Raw genomic sequence first — 16,075 nt, forward strand, 5'->3', positions numbered from 1 at the left:
TGTATTTAAATCTCAGCTACTATCAAGAGTTGATTTCCAAACAACCATGATCTCCGTCTTGTTGATTCCAACACAACTCTCATCAGATTCCTCTGAAAACTTTTCATCAACAAAGCTTCCATCTTTATCACTCTTCCTCCTCTTTGAGGATGAACCATCAAGTGAAAGACAACCAAACAATGGAACATTCTTGTTACGAGTTCCGCTAGAAACACCACCAGTCCCACTTATTGTAATCGGGTTTTTGGTTCCCTAACCACACCTTCCATCCTTGACATCAATCTCCCACTTAACTTAACCCTCAAGGTATCCACCATTCGCATACTCGTCGTATGATCATCACTAGGTTTTCTTACCCTTAACGCACACGTCTTCCCGTTTCCCAGCAACGGTTTTCACTTAACATTTCAATCTGCTCCATCGTCCCCCAATGGCCACATTCTCCCTACGGCTAAACAACTTCATTCCGACTCACTCCGAAATGATCATCTGATACTTCCTCCAAAGTATTCTCCAAATAAGAACTCCACATCGAACAACGCTACTCAATCTTAAACAATCCACTTCAAGAACATCTCTATTCGTCCTTACTTCTCGCGTTCGAAACATCTTGGAGAGACAAAATCTTCTCCCCCACTTATCTCAAACCCACCTTTACACTTCCACTAGAACATCCGGTGCTCACACCTAACGGTTCTATCGTCTCTAAACATATTCTTCCTAAGAAGAAACTAGTATCGACATCGTTTACACGCATGTCGCATACAAGGGACAAAACCTAACCCACGATACCTAAACACTAACACAAATTCATGCAAGCATTCAAGTAACCTATACTTCTCAAAGTTAGGAAATCAAAACAACACAAGAAAAATGAACATTGCATAGCAATAATTCATATTCACATTCATTCTAGTCCTAGCAAACACAAGAAGACAAGAATCTCACATCTAATCAACTTAGGACAAGACATCAACAAAAATAAAATTCTTGTCTAGCTCCCTCGCTTAGCAAACGCTAGCGAGCTCCCGGCGAGACAAGTCAAAACATTCACAGGACTTAGCAAGACTTAGCGAGACTCAGCGAGGTTCATTCTTCGCCTAGCGAGCACATCCAAAAAATCTGGGTGCTCTGCTACGGTTTTGAACTTACGCTCACTAAACTCTCGTTTTCTCGACTCACTAATCCACAAAATCCAAAACTTCAAGCATATAACATCATTATAAACTTGAAAGCACAATTAGAATCATGCATCAACATTCACGACATAGAATTATGAGATCTTCATGTTTTTACTCATAAAACGCATAGCAATTCAAATGCCTAGTAATCATCTAACACATGTTATAAACAAACATATAACAACACATATTAGGATCTACTTACATCCTACTCCTTTCTCACTCTAGTGAAAAATTCATTTTCACTTACTCAAAAGAAATTAATCTTATATTCTCAACAAAATCTTCATCACATGCAGTTTTACATCATGCCGGATCATCAACAATTAGCAATAAGCATCTACAAACCAAAAGTTCAAACCACACAAATTTCTAAAACTTTAAGCATAGAAATACACAACCACTACTTGACTTGATAACTTATAATAATGATAAGCATCAATCGCATCAAGTACACACTACAAGAAAAGACAGACACAACTGGCACACACGCTCACTCGATCTGACTGCACAGAACGGCTCTGATTGACACACAACCTCACAGTCCGAAGACAACTGCTCTGATACCACTTTGTAACACCCAAACCCGTTATTTAATTATCTCTGCCTTTATAAAATCTTTTTCGAAAATACGCAGCGGAAAAATTGAAAATCTGATTTATAAAGCGCTGGTTTGAATATCACAAACTTCATTCAAAGATAATACTAATACATTTATCTAGTAAAATATTCGAATGAACTAAAAACAAAACCTCGCATCGAACGATGCGTTATTAGTTATACAAAACGGATACTTTTCAAATGAAAGCTTAAGACCAACAGAGTATACTAAGAGGACTACATGCATATACATATAAAAACCCCTTTTTCCTGTGTCTCAATCAGAGCAGAGCTTCACCATTGCACTCGGACGAGGCTAACACATAACCTGTCAACCTGGACCCCCAAAGGTCCAGCAATTAACACAAAGCAGAGAGTTAGAAAACATAAACATAAATATAAGTGTGAGTAGTATACTACACACTTCACACGCTATCATACATTTCTAACTCACGCACATACATCGTCGAATACGACTACCAATTAATCATTCATTTACAAACACACTAATCATATAGTTTCACGTCCTCTCGGACACTACCAAAGTGTTCATTTTATAGTCATGACGGACTCTACGCTTGTTCATTTTATAGTCATGACGGACTCTACACTTGTTCATTTTATAGTCATGACGGACTCTACTCATATACCAAGACATGGCAACGATCACAGTATTAAACAATTAGTAAATACCAATGCTTAACACATACGGAAAACACATTACAATCCAATCAGATAATGTCACTTAACAATTATCAAATACATGTACATTTACCCTAATGCATCTAATGCCAATTATCCAATGTCATGTCATCCCTAGACACGACTAATGCATGTGGTACCAATTTACATTGTTCAGATTTCAGTCATGACGGACTGTTCAGTTTTCAGTCATGTACGGACTGTTCAGATTATAGTCATGTACGGACTGTTCAGATTATAGTCATGCACGGACTGTTCAGATTATAGTCATGCACGGACTCTACATCAGTTTTACATCATGCAGGATGCTGCTATTCACCCCATTTAAGATGAACCCAGTTTTACATCTTGTTGGATGCGTCGGAACTTACCGAACCACCTTATCTCCCTTGGATAAGCTCAATAACAGTTTTATATCATGTAGGATATGGTTATCATCAACCATCTCTCCCATAAAGAGGAGTCACACAGTTTTATATCATGTTTGGATATGGGCTCCAGATCTCGGATAACATAATCCCATCTTCGGCCACTTTTCATAAACATAGTCCATTTTCATCAATTATTGGAATTCACATGATTCCCATAACACAATTATTCATGAATGCATGATTACTTTTAAACACATCAAATACATGACGCTATCTAGCTCGAAGCTATTCATTCACTGATGCGGAAACACAATTCCAACATCTAACACATTAGGATAACACAATATCCTATCACTCCAATCATAATTATTCACATGATAATTATCTGCATAACCATTTTTATACACATAAGGTTTCATTTACACTTATGTCATAAAACACACATCATTTCCTTAACATTGCAAATTAATGCTAAAACATAAACATAGTTGCTTGAACTACAAGTCGTTGCATACGCGTGCGAATCATATAACGATTAACAATAAGCATTAACGACATCAACATGTATCAACAAACATATAAGGATACCCTTAAACCATGTTACAAGTGCCTAATTGCACTTAAAACAATTATCAAAAGTTGCTGTCACAGAGCTGTTCGCTGAGCGAATCCGTAGCGAACCCGTAGCGAACACGTAGCGAACACGTAGCGAACACGTAGCGAACACGTTCGCTGTAGCGAACAGGTAGCGAACTACATCAGAGGGTTGCAGGTACATGGCGAACAGATAGCGAACCCGTAGCGAACTTATTCGCTAAGCGAATCCGTAGCGAATCCGTAGCGAACTTATTCGCTAAGCGAATCCGTAGCGAATCCGTAGCGAACTACACCAGAAATATCTGTTCTTGAGTTTTCTAAGGCGGTTTAACATTGAATCAACTCAAAAATTCATCCAAACATGTTATAAATTCATATAAACAGCCATTCCAAACATATATGGTATCAAGGAACATTAATCATCCCTTCCAAACATCCAAATACCTCAAATAATCAAAATCATGCCAATTTCTTGCAAAATAAGCAAAGTTGCATAAACATGCAAATCATTGATCAAACATCTACATATTCCCATTTTCAACTCCCCAAAGTTGTTTACCTCATCTACCATGAGTTCACTACACATGTTAGGATCAAAAGAATCCAATTTCCATTAAGAAAATCACCCACAAAACCCACAAGAAAATAGAGTGGAAAGAGTTTGGGAATGGAGGAATCGACATCCTCCCCTCTTTCGAATCACTCACGAATATGTAATCTAACTCTCGTACCTTAGCTCGACGAATCCACAAGCTTGCTCTTCTCTTTCTCCCCCATGAGCTCCTTGCCCTAGCTAAGCTCTTCAACTTCTCAAGAATTGCAACTTATGAGACTATTCATGGTTGACTTGGCTACTTATAGCTCTCTCTCTATTCTCATGGATCAAAGCCCACTTGGCTTAGGCCCAATGCCTATTCTACGCCCAAAGGCCCAAACAACATAACTTCTCGCTCATTAACTTACGTTCTCGCTAAATGATTATCTGCCGCTTAATAATTTAATTATAAATCACGCCCTCGCGTAATAAAATAATTAAATAACGAATACTAAATTTTGGGTCGTTACACGCGTAGCGAAGCTCCTGTTCGCTTAGCGAACTACACCAGAAAGAAAATATCTGTTCTTGAGTTTTCTAAGGCGGTTTAACATTGATTCAGCTCAAAAATTCATTCAAACATGTTATAAATTCTTATAAACAGCAATTTCAAACATATATGGTATCAAGGAACATTAATCATCCCTTCCAAACATCCAAATACATCAAACAATCAAAATCATGCCAATTTCTTGGATTTTAAGTAACTTTCATAAACTTTTCAAACATGATTCAAATACATACATATTCTTCATGGAATTAAGCTAGTGATTAACACATACAAAGTGATGATGAAGAACATCACACTCACATACAAAAGCTTAATCAAAAGTCTAAAAGAAATTGAGTGGGAGAGTTCGGGAATGGAGACATAGACAATCTCCCCTCTCCTTGCCACTCAAGAATCATGAATTCTAATCTCTTACCTTAGCAAAGATGATGATCCAAGCCTTTCCTCTCTTCTCTTGCTCGTGAATCTCCTAGCCAAAACCCTAGCTTAGCTCTAGCTTACAAACTTCTAACTTCTCATGAAAAACAAGTTGTGATACTATTCATGGGTTTGACTTGCTACTTATACTACTTTCTATTGTCATGGACCAAGCCCAATTGGCTTAGGCCCAAATGGCCTCTCACGCCCATTAAGCCCAAAACAAAGGTTCTCGCGTCTAATAACTTACGCTCGGCTAAATAATTATTCGTCGCTCACTAAAATAATAAAAGCCAATTAATAAATAAAATAACATTTAATAAAATATACGAATACGAAAAATGGGTCGTTACAATCCTACCCCCCTTAAAGGAATTTCGCCCTCGAAATTACCTAGAAACAGATCGGGATAAGAATCTCTCATCTTACCTTCCAGCTCCCACGTTGCATTCTCACCAGCCGGTCCTCCCCACATGACTTTCACGGATGCAATCTCTTTGTTTCTCAACCTCTTCACTTCTCTTCCTTCTATTCTCAAAGGTACAGTCTCGATGGTCAAGTCGTCCCTCACTTGAACATCGTCCGATTCAATCACGTGTGTCGGATCAGACACATACTTGCGCAACTGTGATACATGGAAAACATCGTGCAAATTCGCCAATGATGGCGGTAATGCAATCCTATACGCAACTTTCCCAACTCGCTTCAAAATCTCGTAGGAATACATGATCCCCCTCTTGGAATTCAATGTCCTTCCTCCTCTTATCATGATAACTCTTCTGTCGACTCTGAGACGCTTTCATCTTCTCACGAATCATCCGAATCTTCTCTGTTGTTTCATGTACAATCTCTGGTCCAAGAATTGCACCTTCTCCAGTTTCATACCAACACAGAGGTGTCCTACACCTTCTCCCATACAACGCCTCAAACGGTGCCATTCCGATACTAGAATGGTAACTGTTGTTGTATGTAAACTCTACCAACGGCAAACAAGAATCCCAATTCACGTTTTGCTCCAAAACACAAGCTCTCAACAAATCCTCTAAGGATTGTATCGTCCTCTCCGACTGACCATCTGTCTGAGGATGATAAGCTGAACTCAACCTCAACTTCGTTCCTAAAGCTTCTTGCAAGCTTTCCCAAAATCTGGAAGTAAATCTCGGATCCCTATCCGAAATAATACTTGTTGGAATACCATGTAGCTTCACAATCTGCTCCACATAAATCTCGGCCAACTTAGGCACCAAAGTACCTTTCCTGACAGCAATGAAGTGAGCACACTTCGTCAGACGATCTACCACTACCCAAATCACCTCGTTACCTTTCTTGGTCTTCGGTAAACCTCCCACAAAATCCATTGCAATGCTATCCCATTTCCATTCTGGTATAAACATTGGTTGCAACAAACCAAACGGCTTCTGATGCTCAATCTTCGATTTCTGACAAGTTAAGCATGAATAAACAAATTCAGAAATTTGCCTCTTCATTCCAGGCCACCAAAATAACTTCCTCAAATCCTGATACATCTTGGTTACTCCAGGATGAATACTCAAACCACTTCTGTGACCTTCTTCCATGATCATTCTTTTCAATTCGGGTACATCTGGTACACAAACTCTTCCGTGAAATCTCATGACTCCACTTTCGTCAATCTTGATATTGGTCTCCTTGCCTTCATTGATGAGTACCATCTTCTCCATCAATTTCTTATCCGATTTCTGACGTTCTTTAATATCCTCGAGAAAAGGATTCGTCAACTTTAACATTCCAAGCTTCACACATGAAGAAGTAACCTCACACACAAGACTCAAGTCTCAGAATTCTTCAATCAACTCTAACTCTTTCACCATCAATGATGACATATGCAAAGTTTTCCTACTTAATGCATCGGCCACTACATTGGCTTTTCCGGGGTGATAACTCAATCCAAAATCGTAGTCCTTTAAGAATTCGAGCCATCTTCGCTGCCTCATATTCAACTCCTTCTGGTCGAACAAGTATTTCAGACTCTTGTGATCACTGAAAACTTCAAACCTTGATCCATACAAGTAGTGTCTCCACACTTTTAAAGCAAACACCACTGCGGCTAACTCCATATCATGCGTTGGATAGTTCCTCTCGTGAACCTTCAGTTGCCTTGAAGCATATGCTACCACATTACCCCCTTGCATAAGCACTCCGCCAAGTCCTAACTTCGAAGCATCGCAATACACGACGAACGACTCTTTGGCATCGGGTAAAATCAACACGGGTGCAGTAGTCAATCTTCTCTTGAGCTCTTGGAAGCTCTTCTCACATTACCATCCCAAACAAACGCTTGATCTTTCCTCGTCAACTTGGTTAACGGTAAAGCCAACTTCGAAAAACCTTCGATGAATCTTCTATAATAACCGGCTAAACCAAGGAAACTTCTGAAATTCTGGCACACTAGTATTAAGATGTTGTACTCAACGCTTCACCACTATAATACACTTTTAATGCGTGAATCAATGATCCAACATCCAACCGCGCATACACAAGGAATAATAAACTAAACAAACTGAAAGAAAATTAACACAGTAATTTGTTAACCCAGTTCAGCATAAGCCTACTATGGGGGATACCAATCCAGGAGTGAATCCACTATGATAGTATTAGTTTGAAGCCCTCAATAAACTTCCCGTTTATGACTCCTCACCTAATCACCACCCGTGCTATATTCTACCTAGGACACACCTAGGTATGAGAACCTCCGCTCACCTCCGCTCACCTCCTCTTGACCACAGCCACTGTGATCGTACAATTCTAGATTTAATAGGTGAAGACACACTTCATAAAACACTCACACCACTTCCGTGCTTAAAAGCTTTGGAATGGTATACACACACTATCTCCTTGCTTAGAAGCTCCAGAGATATTACAATGCACAGACACACAGTTCCTAGTCTAGTGGAAAATCAACACAAGACTTAGAACACAATAGACACAATACTAAAACCTAAACTCACGCTTTGTAAGACTCAAATCTGGTTTCAGTGACTTGAACAACGGTGTCAACATTCTTTAAATAACCTTCACTAGCTCAGGCTAGGTCTTCAATTAGGCTTCAATAGCACAGCTTGATTAAAGGTTCCTTCAAGGAATAATCTTCAATTAAAATGTTTTGTTTCCTTAACTTGAAGATCTGATTAGCAAACAAAACTTGATCACGAGATCCATTATTAATTATACATGACAACGCTCCTTATCACAAACGAACATTTATTGTGGATTCCATATTTAGAATATAGGCGCGAGATCTCAACATACACAAGTCCGGCCTACTGGATGTGGTATCCAATGTTGAAGCATTGTACCCAACATCTTGCTTATACTGGATGGTGGAAGCATGTAGTTCCACATCAAGAAGGACCACATGTTTTAGCAAAATGAGGCCAACCATACAACGCCAACAATCTCCCCCTTTGGCAATTTTTTGGCTAAAACATCCTAAGATTATTTCAACCTTTCTAGAGAGATACACAAGCTAACTTTCTTCAACTCAACATAGGCACACAGTCATGAAGTAAAGTAGAACAGTTTAACATGCGTGTTTTAATAACCCCTCATATAAACATAGCATATTTATCATGTATCAAATTAGAACTTCAGAGGCATGCAACAACGGAAGGATAAGCACAAGAGCCTCACAGGAATTTGCCAATAGAGAGTATAAGATTCTCATAAAAGAAACACTGGGGAAAAATAAATTCCCTCAAAGCTGAGAAAAATAAATTCTCAGGAACAGATGATGCTTCAACATGCAGTAGCACATTGTGTGCTAAGCAGAAAAAAATATTGCTCCCCCTCAAAAGTAGAATCGAGTACCAAGTTCATCTTACTCCCCCTTAATTCATGCAATGCATAGGATTATTCAGATGATCCAGCATCTGATGGCACATCATAGCACAGCATCTATTATGGCATACAATAACTACTCCCCCTTTTTAGCCACAAAATAGACAAAATGGGAACTGCATAAAATAATATCCAAAAGCAGTGCAGATAGTAGCAGAACAGAAAGTGCAGACAAAATATTACAAACAATGCACACTAGGTGCTAAATTCAGGGCTCAGCCCACAGACATGCAAAACAAAAATCCAAAGAAACATCAGAATTACACAGAAGCACTTGGGGAGGAATCACTTTCTTCTCCTTCAGCATCTGAGTCAGCTTCTTCTTCACCACTAGTACCATCATCACCTGCATCAGCTGCTTGAGCTGCAGCCTCTTCAACCCTGAGAGCATGTATCATCCTTTCAAACTGCAACTTCTTTTCATCTAGCTCCTTACAGTTTGCTTCCAGCATAGCAATCATCTCCTTCCTTGTCATAGGAGTGTCAGCAGCAGCATTTGATGGTCCAACAATATCTGGAGCATGCTGTTTACTGTACAGCTTCTGATGAATGGCCAGAGGAGTTGCCCTTTTCTTAGCAGACTCACCCTCATGCCTTATATTAGGATGTTGGGACAAGATGATGTCACAGATCAAAGTTGGAAATGCAATGGGTTGCTTGGTGACAGAGGTCTTAGCATGCTGCACAACTTGATTGAAAATATATAGACCAGCATTAAATTTTGTACCAGTACCAATCATATAAATGAGCTTACCCAGATTTGTAGCAATATCAGATGCATGTGTAGTAGGAACCCAGTTGACAGATGCAATACGATTCAAGATGGCATACTTTTGGGTTAGCTTGACTGCAGGTACCTTCTCCTTCTTGGGCCAGGTTTTCACCTTTTCAGCTGTGATAGTTTTGCAGACCACATTGTCAGATACCTCTATGTCAGGGTGAGAATCATCAGCATTACCCAGCACCTTGTTGATCACACTTGGAGAGAATGTCACACATTTTCCTCGAACATATACCTTCTGATATTCTTTGTCCAAGGGATTGTCACAACCTATAGGAATGTTGACAACAAACTCCCTAACCAGCTTCTCATAGCAAGAGCCTAAGCCCCACACAGTTTTGATCAAACCAGCATCATTGATCAAGCTTACAATCTCTTCACACTCTAGAATATCCTTGCCTAGTTCCCTCTCCAAAGCCAATCTTCTTCTGCATATTATTCCCCATCGTTGAGCATAAGATGGGAGATGAAATGAGACATTGTCACAAGGGAAATCTTCAGTGTCAGGAGCAACAGCTTGAGACATGGCCTTCTTAGCAGACATAGCCTTCTTAGCAGGAGGCTTGATGCTTGAGTCATCCTTTTCAGCTTCAAAATCAGAGTCACTTGATGGTGCACTCTTCCTTTTCAGCACACCCTTTTTCTTTTCAGGAGGAGGTATAGGCTTGCTCCATCCTTTCTTAGGACCATACTTGACAGGCTTCAGAGTATTGTCCTTTGTTTTCTTGGTGACAACAGGGGTAGTGGTAACAGCAGGTGCAGGTGTAGTGGTCCTGCTTCTCAGTCTTCTCCCAATTCCTTTCTGAGTAGGTGGAGGTTGCAGATCTTCTTCAGAGGGGACTTCATCAACATCCACTATGTCCTGTTCTTCATTGGTGGCTTTCTCAGAATCCTCACCAGCTTCATTTTCTGGCTCAGAATCAGCCACATGTTCAGGAGTACTTTCTTTGTTTACTTCCTCTTCAGTGGAAGCTTCAGTATTAGATCCACTGCCAAACGACCCAGTGGCAGTGTTAGCATGTGGGCTAGATCCACCTTTGGATGCTTCAACATCCTTCTCAGCATCAGTTGGTATAGAGGATGGCTCAACACCGGTTGGAGCATCGGTTACAACAGCCTTTTCTTGGGATTTTTCAGCAACATCAGTTATGACATTCGTGGGAACTGCCATATTCTCAGGACCACTAGGATTATTGGTCACACAAACATTCTCAGCAACATTTTGGGTTTTTCCTAGGGTTTCAACAAAACTAGGGTTTTCCTTAGCAGAGGGGGTTTCTTGATTCACCTTTTCAGACACAGACTTAACACTTTCTTCATTAACTTTATTAGACGATTCAACATTCGCATTTTTGCCGGAGGCAACATCATGCGATTCCACATTCGCAATTTCAGAAGGATTCTTACTCAAGTATAGATCAGACATGCTCAAACCCATTTTTACAGGAGATTGGGGTTTCTTCTTCTTAGACTTAATAGTAACAGACTTAATAGAAATTGAAGGAGACGATTCACTTACTTTCTTAGTGGATTTTGCAGATTTCTTCTTCTTAGAACTAGTTGCAGGGATACTTGATATGGGCATCGCATCGACCACAACAGTTGATCCTTCCTTCTTAGATTTTGATCTTGTTTTCACAGTATCAGCAATTTTGTTTTTGATCTGAGCGGAACCGGAAGATTGAGACATTTTCACAAGGAAATTGTTGAAGTTTTTGATGATTTGAGATAATGATTTGTGTTTGCAGATCGCAGCAAGGAGTTCAGAGGAAGTTGAAGGTTTTGGAAAGGAATAATGATGATATGAGAGTTGATAGCGTGTAATTGAGAAGTTATGGAAAGTATCTTTTGTCTTTCCTTGATTTACGTGCGCTAATAGTTGAAGTTTAGAGAACAAAACGGTTGCGCGCACATAATGCCTTAACTGCTATAATTCCTCATGTAGGCAAATTCCCAATTTGCCCCTAAGCCTTTCAAATTGATGAGCATCTAATGCTTTGGTAAAGATATCAGCTACCTGTTCTTCAGTTGCAACATGCTCCAATTTCACAATATTTTCTTCCACTAAATCCCTGATGAAGTGATGACGAATGTCAATATGCTTTGTTCTACTGTGCTGTATAGGATTTTTTGAAATATTTATGGCGCTTAAATTGTCACAGTACAATGTTAGAGCATCCTGTTCAACATTGTATTCCTTAAGCATCTGCTTCATCCACAATAATTGAGAGCAACTACTCCCAGCTGCAATGTACTCAACCTCTGCAGTGGATAGAGAAACACAGTTTTGTTTCTTGCTAAACCATGAGATAAGATTCTCTCCTTGGTAAAAACATCCACCAGAGGTGCTTTTTCTGTCATCAGCACATCCAGCCCAATCTGCATCACAATATCCCATCAACCTAGCATTGTTGGTGTGGGAATACATTATTCCATAATCAGAAGTTGCATTGACATACTTCAAAATTCTTTTTACTTGTGTAAGATGGCTCATCTTTGGCTCAGCTTGGTACCTTGCACACCAACAGCAAAGGTGATGTCAGGTCTGCTTGCTGTGAGGTATAGTAGGGCTCCCTATCATGCTTCTGTACAGGCTTTGGTCTACATCTACACCTTTCTCATCCTTGGTTAATTTTAGATGTGTGGCAGCAGGTGTTCTTTTGTGTGCAGCATTTTCCATGCCAAATTTCTTTATGATATTTTTAGCATACTTGCTTTGAGACACAAATATTGTGTCTTCCATCTGTTTCACCTGTAATCCAAGAAAATAGGTTAATTCACCTACCAAGCTCATCTCAAATTCAGACTGCATCTGTCTCACAAAGTGTTGGACCATTGGTTCCGCCATCCCTCCAAAAACTATGTCATCAACATATATCTGTGCTATCAACAAGTTTCCATTCATTTCTTTGACAAACAAGGTCTTGTCATTTCCACCTTTCTTGTATCCTTGGTTGATCAGGAATTCAGTTAGCCTTTCATACCAAGCCCTTGGTGCTTGTTTCAAGCCATACAGAGCCTTTTTCAGTTTGTAGACATGATCCGGATGATTTGGATCTGTGAAACCTTTGGGCTGTTCAACAAACACTTCTTCATGAAGATACCCATTTAAAAAGGCGCTCTTGACATCCATTTGGTAGAGTTTGAGTTTGAGGATGCAAGCTACACCAAGAAGCAGCCTTATGGATTCTAGTCTTGCTACGGGGGCAAAGGTCTCTTCAAAGTCGATTCCCTCCACCTGAGTGTAGCCTTGAGCTACCAGTCGTGCCTTATTCCTTGTTACTGTGCCCTTCTCATCAGATTTATTCTTGTATATCCATTTAGTACCTATGACATTTACTCCATGTGGTCTTGGAACAAGATCCCAGACTTCATTTCTCTTGAATTGATTCAATTCCTCTTGCATTGCTTCAATCCAGAACTCATCAGTAAGAGCCTCTTTTATGTTTTTAGGCTCGAATTTTGATACAAAACAAGTGTTTGAGATAGCATCAATCTTTCTTCTTGTAGCAATGCCCTGGTCTGGATCACCTATGATTAGATCTTTAGGGTGATTCTTCTGTGTCCTAATAGATGGTGCTTTTGCTGGGGCAGGTACAGAGTCTTGGTCAGATTCCTCACCTTTTAATTCAGACTTTTCACTTTGTGTCATCTCATCAGAATTGTCAGGGGATGGTTCAACATCTGTTTCCACATCCTGTGATTGAGTGGATGGTGCATCATCAATCACAACATTGATCGTTTCCATAATGACTTTGGTTTTTGAGTTATAGACCCTGTAGGCTCTGCTATTCAAAGAGTATCCCAGAAATATACCTTCTTCACTTTTAGGATCAAGTTTTCGTCTTGGTTCTCTGTCAGCAAGAATGTAGCATTTACTCCCAAAAATGTGAAAGTGTTTCACAGTTGGCTTTCTTCCCTTCCATAATTCATATAAGGTTGCAGATGTTCCCTTTTTAAGTGTTACACGGTTGTGTATGTAGCATGCTGTACTCATAGCCTCTGCCCAGAATTGATATGGAAGACCCTTGGCATGAAGCATTACCTTAGCAGACTCTTGAATGGTTCTATTCTTTCTCTCAACAACACCATTTTGTTGTGGTGTTATGGGAGCAGAGAATTCAGGTTGGATACCTTCTGCTGCACAGAAATCATAGAATTTGCTATTCTCAAATTCCTTTCCATGATCACTTCTGACCCTTATGATAACAGACTCCTTTTCTCTTTGTAGTTGAACACACAAGTTTCTAAATGTTTCAAAACTATCTGATTTTTCTCTAAGGAAGTCTATCCATGTAAATCTAGAGAAATCATCCACCATAACAAAAGCATACCTTTTTCCTCCAAGACTTTCAGTCTGCATAGGTCCCATCAAATCCATATGTAACAATTCAAGTGTTCTGGTAGTAGTTTGATGTTGAAGCCTTGGGTGTGCCACCTTGGTTTGTTTGCCTATCTGACATTCTCCACATATTGTTCCTTCATCTATCTTTAGCTTGGGTAATCCTCTGATAGCTTCTTCAGCTATTGCCTTTTTCATTCCTCTCAGGTGTAGATGACCCAGCTTTTGATGCCAGAGTTTGACTTCCTCATTTTTGCTTATGAGACAAGTAGACATATAATTTCCTTCTTCAGATACCCATAAGTAACAATTGTCTTTGGACCTTACTCCCTTCATTATCAGTCTTCCTTCTCCATCTGTAACAAGACATTCTGATTGTGTGAAGTTCACCTTCATGCCTTGGTCACACAATTGACTGATGCTAATCAAATTAGCTGTAAGTCCTTTAACTAACAGAACATTGTCTAAGTTTGGTAGCCCATTGTCAATTAGGTTCCCAATTCCTTTTATTTCTCCCTTAGCTCCATCTCCAAAAGTTACAAAACTTGTGGCATAGGATCTTAGATTGGCTAGATATCCTTCCACTCCAGTCATGTGTCTAGAGCATCCACTGTCAAAGTACCAATCTTGTCTAGATGATGCCCGCAGAGATGTATGAGCTATCAAGCTTACACAATCTTCCTTTTTCTTCCACTCTTTCTTGACATTCACGTTCTCAGATTTGGATTCAAGTGAACGTGAATTCTGTGGATAGCCATACAGCTTGTAGCAGTAAGGTCTGATGTGCCCTTTCCTACCACAGTAATGACACCTCCAATTTCTTCTTTTAGTCCTAAATCTTGACCCGTTGTATCGATGGTGAGGTGGATGTTGAGGCATCGAGTTAGTCTGGACATGCTGCTTGGGTTTCAACCATGTGTCAGTTCCCTGATGTGTGGGAGGATGAGGAGGTAGTAACCCACCACTAACAGGAAAAGTTTTATCAATGGGGGTAGTGATTGTAGCTTTGTTGTAACCCATTTCTTGATCCACTATCTCATAGTCAAAGCCAATACGTTTCTTACCTGCACTTTGTTTTAACAGCATGGCTTGAAACTTTTCTTCTCCTGATGCAAAGACTCTAACTTGTTTTCTAGCATGCTCCAAGTCTTCATTCAGCTTTTCAATCTCTTTGTTGAGAGTCTTAATTATATCCAGACATTCATTCTTCTCAGCCTGTAGTTGGCAATTCGCCTTCTTTTGTTTTTCCAAGGCTTTGTAGAATTCATTGCTCCTGATGAATAAGTCCTTATAGGTAGCCAGAAGTTCTTCATATGATGTTTCATCTCATGATTCAGCATCAGATTCATAGACACCTGTCAATGCATTGACAAGTTTAGCAGATTCACCTTCATCTTCTTCTTCTGAATCATCCTCATCTGTCCAAGTAACAGCTAGACTCTTCTTCTTCTTCAGGAAGGTAGGGCATTCAGATTTGATATGACCAAATCCTTCGCATTCATGACACTGAACTCCTCTAGATGAAGTACTTTTGTCATCACTTCTGGTCCTCCTTTGAATAGATACAGGTTTGTTGAAGTCAGATTTGGTGCTTGGACCATTGAATTTATTTCTTTTGTCCATCCTCTTCATGATACGGTTGAACTGTCTCCCAAGTAACACCATGGCTTCAGATAAGCTTTCATCACTCTCCATCTCTATCTCTTCATCTTCTGCCGTATTAGAAGTAAAAGCCAAATTTTTGTTTTTCTTCTCTTTTCTTTGGTTTATGCTCATCTCATATGTTTGAAGTGAGCCTATTAGTTCATCCACTTGAATGTTGGCCAGATCCTGAGATTCTTCTATTGCTGTTACTTTCATGTCAAACCTCTTAGGTAGAGATCTGAGAATTTTGCTCACCAGCTTTTCATCTGATATGGGTTCTCCCAAGGCATCAAATGAATTTGCAAATTCTAAAATATTCATGTGAAAGTCATGAATAGTCTCTTCTTCCTTCATACTCAGATTTTCAAAGTTTGTGCGTAGCATCTGAAGTTTGGACAGCTTTACCTTGTTGGTTCCTTCATGTGCTTTCCTGAGTATTTCCCACGCCTGTTTGGCCA

The 16,075-nt window shown here is 39.7% G+C and overlaps 1 protein-coding gene across 1 annotated transcript; it reads right to left on the reverse strand.

Annotated features, from left to right (window-relative positions):
• Positions 1–9,110: 9,110 nt before the first annotated feature.
• Positions 9,111–11,321, reverse strand: LOC123914981. Its single transcript, XM_045966142.1, has 2 exons — positions 9,605–11,321; positions 9,111–9,538 (listed from the first exon to the last, which is right to left on the reverse strand). The coding sequence occupies exons 1-2, from the start codon at positions 11,319–11,321 to the stop codon at positions 9,111–9,113; spliced, it is 2,145 nt and encodes a 714-aa protein (XP_045822098.1).
• Positions 11,322–16,075: the final 4,754 nt, after the last annotated feature.

Source organism: Trifolium pratense, linkage group LG3 (genome assembly GCF_020283565.1).
Source record: "Trifolium pratense cultivar HEN17-A07 linkage group LG3, ARS_RC_1.1, whole genome shotgun sequence".
NCBI classification, from domain to species: domain Eukaryota; kingdom Viridiplantae; phylum Streptophyta; class Magnoliopsida; order Fabales; family Fabaceae; genus Trifolium; species Trifolium pratense.

Coding starts and splice junctions, on each gene's coding strand:
- LOC123914981 (XM_045966142.1), bottom strand. CDS start 11,321: ATGTCTCAATCTTCCGGTTCCGCTCAGATCAAAAACAAAATTGCTGAT. Junction 9,539..9,604: donor TGATATTGCTACAAATCTGG/GTAAGCTCATTT, acceptor TTTTCAATCAAG/TTGTGCAGCATGCTAAGACC.